General features: G+C 37.8%; 1 protein-coding gene across 50 annotated transcripts in view; it reads left to right on the top strand.

Annotated features, from left to right (window-relative positions):
• LOC115222185 (fas apoptotic inhibitory molecule 1-like) overlaps window positions 1-7,500 on the top strand; it is an 87,486-nt gene that overhangs the window by 34,589 nt on the left and 45,397 nt on the right. For 33 of the 50 annotated variants that reach the window (XM_029792333.2, XM_036511353.1, XM_036511352.1 and 30 more), the window contains exons 2-4: window positions 1,156-1,182; window positions 4,351-4,374; window positions 6,795-6,824. The exons of 1 other annotated variant lie outside the window; for it this stretch is intronic. In XM_029792333.2, coding sequence (XP_029648193.1) covers window positions 1,156-1,182; window positions 4,351-4,374; window positions 6,795-6,824 — 81 coding nt within the window. The remainder of the gene's footprint in view (window positions 1-1,155; window positions 1,183-4,350; window positions 4,375-6,794; window positions 6,825-7,500) is intronic. 16 more of the 50 variants (XM_036511367.1, XM_036511379.1, XM_036511388.1 and 13 more) reach the window with 2 other exon arrangements.

The raw sequence follows: 7,500 nt of genomic DNA, 5'->3' as shown, positions 1-7,500 counted from the left end.
CATTGTTTGTGTTGTGTTGCTGTGAGTTTTCTCAAGATTAATTGCGGTTTCATCTCGTCATCCTAATCTTTATATTCTTTCGTGAAGATTTGCTCATATCTTCTGCAGTATGCTTCGAAGGTAACTCCTTCGTCAGGTTCGTATTTAAATTCAGTTACTGAATTCACAACACAGTCTGGTGAGAAGATTTTTTCTGACTTTCCTGAAGTCTTCAGTAATTACAGAATTTGTTGCTGTAATATCATTTGTTGTTGTTGTTGTTGCTTCTGTTGTTGCTCTTGCAGTTGTATCTGCTGTTTTTGTTGCTGTTTTTGCAACATAAGCAAACCTGCCAACAAATTTTCCATACTTTTACGATTTTTCATAAAATTCATACACAAACTTTGTGAGTTGAACTCCTCTTCAAGTTTCCATTAACTCCACAGGAATTGGTTTATCCTCGTCGCCACTATTATAAAGCAGTCTGTTGTCTCGCTGTTGTAGCTGTCTTTGTACAATAGTTGTCACTTTGACAGATGTTGTTATATTCCGAAGACATTAATAAAATGTTTCTACCTGGCACTGTACAACCCCCAGTCATACAGTGTTATTATCGTCAAATGGTTTGATCATTGTAATGCCCACACGGTATTGCAGTATAATTACTAGGCCACTACAGACATGACCAACAACAGAGTCTAATATGTACTCTCATACTTTACGTACTCTCTTGATACTGGCCGATGTCTCTTTACTTATAGTGACCTTCCCATTCTGTAGGTGGAATGTACCATTATTATTAAAGTAACTAATCTTTATTCTATCCTGAGGTAATAATACACACTACAAAAATCAACAAAACACTACATACACAGAATTTTCATGGAAAAGTGTGAAATTTACTAAGTTTGTGTTTGTTTTCATAAAAACTCGTATATTACCCATGTGCGGCAAAACAATTGTGAATAATCAGACCAAGGATCGAAACTTCCCTACTTACACAGTAAAAAATCCAATTGTCTTAGAGAATAAGTGGAGTAAAGAAAAAACGTATGATATACAATTCTTCTGTCATTTCATTATTACGATCTGTCGAAAGCCAACAATTGAGGTAAGAACAACTTTGTTTACATTGACCAATTCCTCATGTGGCTTTATTTTCTTATATATAAACAGATATGTTGTTCAAAGGCAACAAGAGAGGTAAGAACGACTTTGTTTACACTAACCAGTTCCTCGTGTGGTATTATTTTCCCATATATAAACAGAAAGGTGTCTGACTTATATATCTAGATTTCCAGGAAAGCAGTAATTGAATACGTGATTAATTATTTAGTTAATTAATTAATTAACTACACGTGACTTTATATATAAATCATTTTAAAGCTCTAAATCTTTTTAGGTACTTTAAATGAATTTTTCATTCAACTGAAATTTTACGAAAATAACTAAAATCTGTTTTCCTTTTATATTTACGATCCCAAAATATATAAGTCTCTCCACTTCTTATACTCTTCGATCTAATCTGCGATTGATTAATTTCTCAATTCTTCTCTCTCTCTCTCGTCCATGTCTCTCCCCTGTTGCACACCCCCACTCTCTCTCTCTATCACGCGTGCACGCACACACTCACATGTACACACACACACATACTCTCTTTTGTTCTCTGTCTCTCTCTCTCACTCTCTCTCTTTTTCTCTTGCTCTCTCTCTCTCACTCTCTATCTCCTGCTCTCTTTCTCTCTCCTGCTCTCTCTCTCTCTCTCTCTCTCTCTCTCTCTCTCCGTATACCTATCTGTTGAATATGTGTGTATTTGGGAATATGTCGATAGAAAAATTATAGATATACTCTCAAAGTCACACACATCTCTTGATTGACTAATCTCTCAATTCCCCCCCATGTCGCTCTCCCTATAACAGCCCACACTCTCTAGCACACACACACACATGTATACACACTCATTCTCTCTCACTCTATGTCCCCTCCTCACTCTCTCTTGCACTCTCTCTCTCTCTCTCTCTCTCTTTTGATCTCTCTTTTCCTTGTATACCTATACATTGAACATGTCTGTATATAGAAATATGTCTATAGAAAGATTATAGTTGTATACACAAAGTCACAAGGATCACTCTTCGCTATCCCAGCTAATACCCCTCCCAACTGTGCACGCATAGATCAAAACAGATTGTATCTCTTTCTTCCCCTCTCCCTCTCTCTCCTTACCTCAATATTTCTCTAAACATATACAAGAGGCAACAGCAGGCTAAAGATGTCTTGAAATTGGATCAGCGCTGAACTGAAACTGTTACTAAAAGGATGGAATATAGCTGAAGGAGTCAATCCAAATAATATTATAAAGGCAGCTCTAAAGAGCAATGGCTACAGAAGGACCACAGCTCAGACAGAAGGGAAAAAACGAGAGTTGATCCACTCCTATGCTCTCATCAAACCTCACATTAACACACTTAACACCATCTTTGCACAGGAACTCATAAACAGCAAGGATGGAGACCCTGTTGTGAGTAACAGACATACCCCTGGCCCTACCGATCCACAAGGGAATTTATCTGAAACCATAACTAAAATTGAGAAACCTGCCAAGGAAGAAGACATCAGCACTGATGGCCCTACCAGCACCAATATCAACACCAAACAGGACAAAAGAGCAAATGTATATATGTGTGTATACACACACACACACACACACACACACACACACACACACACACACCACACACACACACACATATATATATATATACATATGTATATATATGTATGTATGTATGTATGTATGTATCTATACATCACCATGATTGACCACTAACTCGAAAACTTTTTTTTATTCTGTCTCTGTTTATTTCCTCATGTTCCTTTCTGATGAAGAGCATAGGCTCGAAAAGTAAAAGACTTTCTCACCTTCCTGAACGTCAAACTAATACACCAGCTTGTTGCTTACACACCCGTCTTCATCTTTTGCTTTTCTGTAAGAGCGTAGGCTCGAAACTTAAAAGACTTTTTCTATTCCTGAACATTATACTAATACATCTGTTTGTTTTGTACACCACCTGTCTTAGTCTTTTGTTTTTTTCATGAACTCCCCCTATATATACATATATATATATATATATATATATATATATATACACACAAACATGTATCTCTGTACACATGTACATATATATGGATATATGTGTGTGTGTGTATGTATACATATGAGGGGGATGACCACTATGTGGACAACCCTTATACTAGAAGTAGATCTGCTGTGGTCTTACTACTAAGAAATGTTCTAAAGAAAAATTTAGCAAACACCAGAACGTAATTGAGCAACAAAAAGAGACGAATTTTGATTATCCCCACGTGGTGAGTCGTAATGCATAAAATATATATATAAATAAAAGAAGGGAAGTGCACATACTTTACATAGTTTTAATATATTTTTTATTATATTTTACGTTGTGTTTGTCGGCCGGTTTCACTTTCGCTAATCATGACATTAAAATTATTGTATTTCAAATGTGTAGCTTCCATGAATGATTTCACAAATGTCCAATATGCGCACCACCTGAGACATGGCACACGTTAAATCAGTAGTCCAGCTCCTCCCAAACATGCTGCAGTATGTCTTGGGTAAAAGTCTCCAGAGCAGTAATGATTCTCTGCTCAAGTTCCTCTAGGTTTTCAGGAAGAATGGGGACATAGACCTGGCCCTTCACATAGCCCCAGAGAAAAAGACTTGCAAGGTCTCAGGTCAGGTGAAGATGGCGGTCATTTCAACAGCACATTGTCTTCATCATCAGCACACTCTATCCCTCTCCCTCGCAGATTGTCATTGAGATAGGCCTGCTCAGTAAGCTTCTGGTGAGGTTTAACCCTGTCCTGTTGAAAAATGAAGTCCTCGTGTTCATTTGCAATGAGCTCATCCATTAATGAGTTCTGAAACATTTGCAGATAAACATCATCGGACACATTTACCTTAAAGCAAAATGGACCATGAAGATGCTTCTTGGAGATAGTGGAAAACACATTCACTTTTGGTGAGTCCCTCTCATGCTCAATTGTGGCATGAGGATTTTCTTTCACCCCAAATGCGAACATTATGCTGATTGACTTTGCCATTTGTATGAAATGTGGCCTCATCACTGAAAACAAGACGTTCCCTGAACTGGGTTTCTTCAAGTTTCTCTTGCATATCAACAAAAGATTGTTTGCACTTTTGCTTGTCATCTGCCCTTATGACCTGAACGAGCTGCAGAAAAGCAATAATTGAATAAGTAACAAATTATTTAGATAATTACTTAATTAACTACATGTGTATTTATATATATAAATCTTTCTAGGCTCTGATTTTTTAAATTAATTTTTCAGACAACTGAGATTTTACGAAGATCAGTAAGTTCAGTTTTGCTTTCTATTTACGATCCCAAAACATAAATGTCTCTCCGCCAATTATATCCTTTGATTTAATCTGCGATTAATTGATTAGTTTCTCAATTCTTCTCACTCCCCTTATAGCACCCCACAACATTCTCTCTAGCACGTGTACGCATACACACACACACACACACACACACACACACACACCAAACACAAACACACACACATACACTCACTCTCATTCTTTCTCTCAATCTCACTCTCTGTCTGTCTCTTGCTTTCTCACTCTCTCTCTCTCCTTGTTAAACATATGTGTATATAGGAATATGTCTATAGAAAGATTATAGTTATATACTCAAAGTCACACAGAGGTCTCCTCCCTATTCCAACTAATATCCTCCCTCCCCCACCTGTGCATGCACAGATCAATATAGCTTAGACCTCTCCGAGCTATATTGGCACAGGACGTGAAACAGTCTAAAGATGTATTGGAATTTGGTCAGTACTGAACTGAAACTTTTATTAAGAGGATGGTAAATAGCCAAAGAAGGAGAAGGATCGAGACCGTGATGTGAGTGACAGACATTCCCCTGGCCCTACTGATCCTCAAGGGAACATATCTGAAATAAAAACTAAATCCTGCCAAGGAATAAGACACCAGCACTGATGGCCCTACCAGCACCAATACCAACACCAAACAGGACAAAAGAGCAAATATATATACATATATGTATATATATATATATGTTTATATATATGTGTGTGTGTATAAATATATATACATACACACACACACCACACACACACACACACACACACACATATATATATATATTATATATATATATATATATATATATAGGGCAGGAAAAATTCCCGACTCCATAAACAAGTTCTCTCCGGCAGTCCTTGTCCATCATCATCGCTGCTATGTCCTGCATCTCCCAGAGACCAGCGTCTGTCCTTAGGGCATCAGCATATGTCATCCTCAGTCTCCCTCTTCTAGTGTGTCCATGTAGGGGCTCCCACAGGAGCACTGAGTTCAGTATCAACTCTGAATTATAGGGAGCATGTCCAGCTAGCTTCAGTTTCCTCTGTGTTATTTTCGCATGGAACTCCTCTGCACTCACACTGTGCCCCCTTGGTTGGACTATAGGCTGAGCTGACTGTCAGCCTTGGGTTTCCATTGATGGTTACCCTCAACACTCGTGGAGAGACAGGTCCTCACTAACAAACTGGCTCTTGCACTGTACACAAAACCTCCTCCTCCTCCTCCCACTGCAGCACCAGCCATGATCCTTACTGCTGATGTGGGGATGAACTGGCTCCTTTTTCCAATTATCACTCTCTTCATGGGATCATCATGTAGAATTCTGTGTTCTTAGAGAGCAAGTATCTGCATGCCACTCTCCTCAAACAGATGACCCGACTCTTCTCTCTTCTCCTGTGTCCAAACAGTCTCCACATTCAAAGGGTCAATTTTTGTGGTTCTTCTGACCAAATATTTTCAAGATTCACTCCTGAACTATACGTGTTCAGATTGTCCTTGCACAGGGGCCATCCAGATTTCCATCATCGCCGTGAACAGGAATTAATCTTCTCTCTTCACTCCTTTGCACCACATGGGCTCAACACCCCTCCTCTCTCCTCTCTTCACACCCACTTCTTCTCTCTTGCTCTGACACCTACTTCCTCTCTTTATTCCTACCCACCTTCTCCCTTCCACCTCTCTTCATCGCTAACCCCTCCATCCACACCCCACCACTACACATCTCAACCCCACACCTCATCACTACAACACACCCCACCCTTGCATCCCCCACCCTCGCATCCCCCCACCCTAACACTACCACACCACATACCACCACAACACAACACACCACACATCACCACACCACATTACACCGCCCTGCACACACTAGCATTGAATTTAATGTTAATGTCTTATGAAGCTAAATTTATAAGTTCTAAAATTGCAGAAGAATTCGTTACTGGGCAGTTTAGCTTAATCGTAAAGCACTTGACGTGTAATCACAGGGATGTGAGTTCAAGTCTCCTGGCTGGCTGGTGACGTATTTTTCTGCAATGTATGGATAATTTATCCTGTTCTTGCTATTTTATTAGCATTATCATGTATTTGAGAATAAAAAATTTATTTCTGCATCTGATATATATATATATATGTATTGGTATATATATTGGTATGTATGTATGTATGTATATGTACACATATAAATGTATACCTATATAGATATATACATATACAGCTATTTATATAAATATATATATGTGTGTGTGTATATATATATATATATATATATATATTATATATATATATATATTATATATATATATTATATATATATACATACATACATGCACACACACACACACATACACACACACTACTCATGCGGCATTATTTTCTTATATAGAAACAGATCTCTTGAAAGTGAACAACCGAGGTAAGAATGACTTTCTGTTCACTGTTGCCTCAAGCAGCAATATTTTCTCATATATAAAGGTGTATTTGAGTAGGAAAGTAGTATTTGAGTAGGTAATTAACTATTTAATTAATTAATTAACTACACATGCCTTTATATATAATTTTTTTTTTGGCTCTAAATGTCTTTAGTCTCTGTGCTTTAAATTAATTTTTCAATCAACTGAAATTTTACGGAGAGAAATAAATTCCATTTTTCTTTATATTTACGATGCCAAAATATATAAGTCTCTCCACCGTTACATCCTTTGATATTTAATCTGTATCTTTTCTTGTAGCACCCCATCCACACTCTCTAGCACATCTACATGTGCACACACACATAGCTACTTACACACTCCCTTTTGCTCTCCCTCTCACTCTCTTTTGTTCTCTATCTGTCTGTCTTGTTCTCTCTCTCTGTCTCTCTCTCTTGCTCTCTCACTCTTGTTCTCTCGCTCTCTTTCTCTCTCTCTCTCTCTCTCTCTCTCTCTCCTTGTATACCTATCTCTGGAACATGTGTATATATGGGAATATGGCTCGAGAAAAGTTATTTGGATTGCAAGAAGAGAAAATAAAGAAGTAAAAAGAAAAATGCTTTGTAATGAAATTTCAATGGGTTGACCAAATCAAATTGAAAAGAAACCTCTCTTTCTCCC

This window comes from Octopus sinensis, linkage group LG19 (assembly GCF_006345805.1).
Source record: "Octopus sinensis linkage group LG19, ASM634580v1, whole genome shotgun sequence".
Classification (NCBI taxonomy): Eukaryota; Metazoa; Mollusca; class Cephalopoda; order Octopoda; family Octopodidae; genus Octopus; species Octopus sinensis.
Note: the sequence above shows the minus strand (reverse complement) of the source record. Positions and strands in the feature narration are given on the sequence as shown.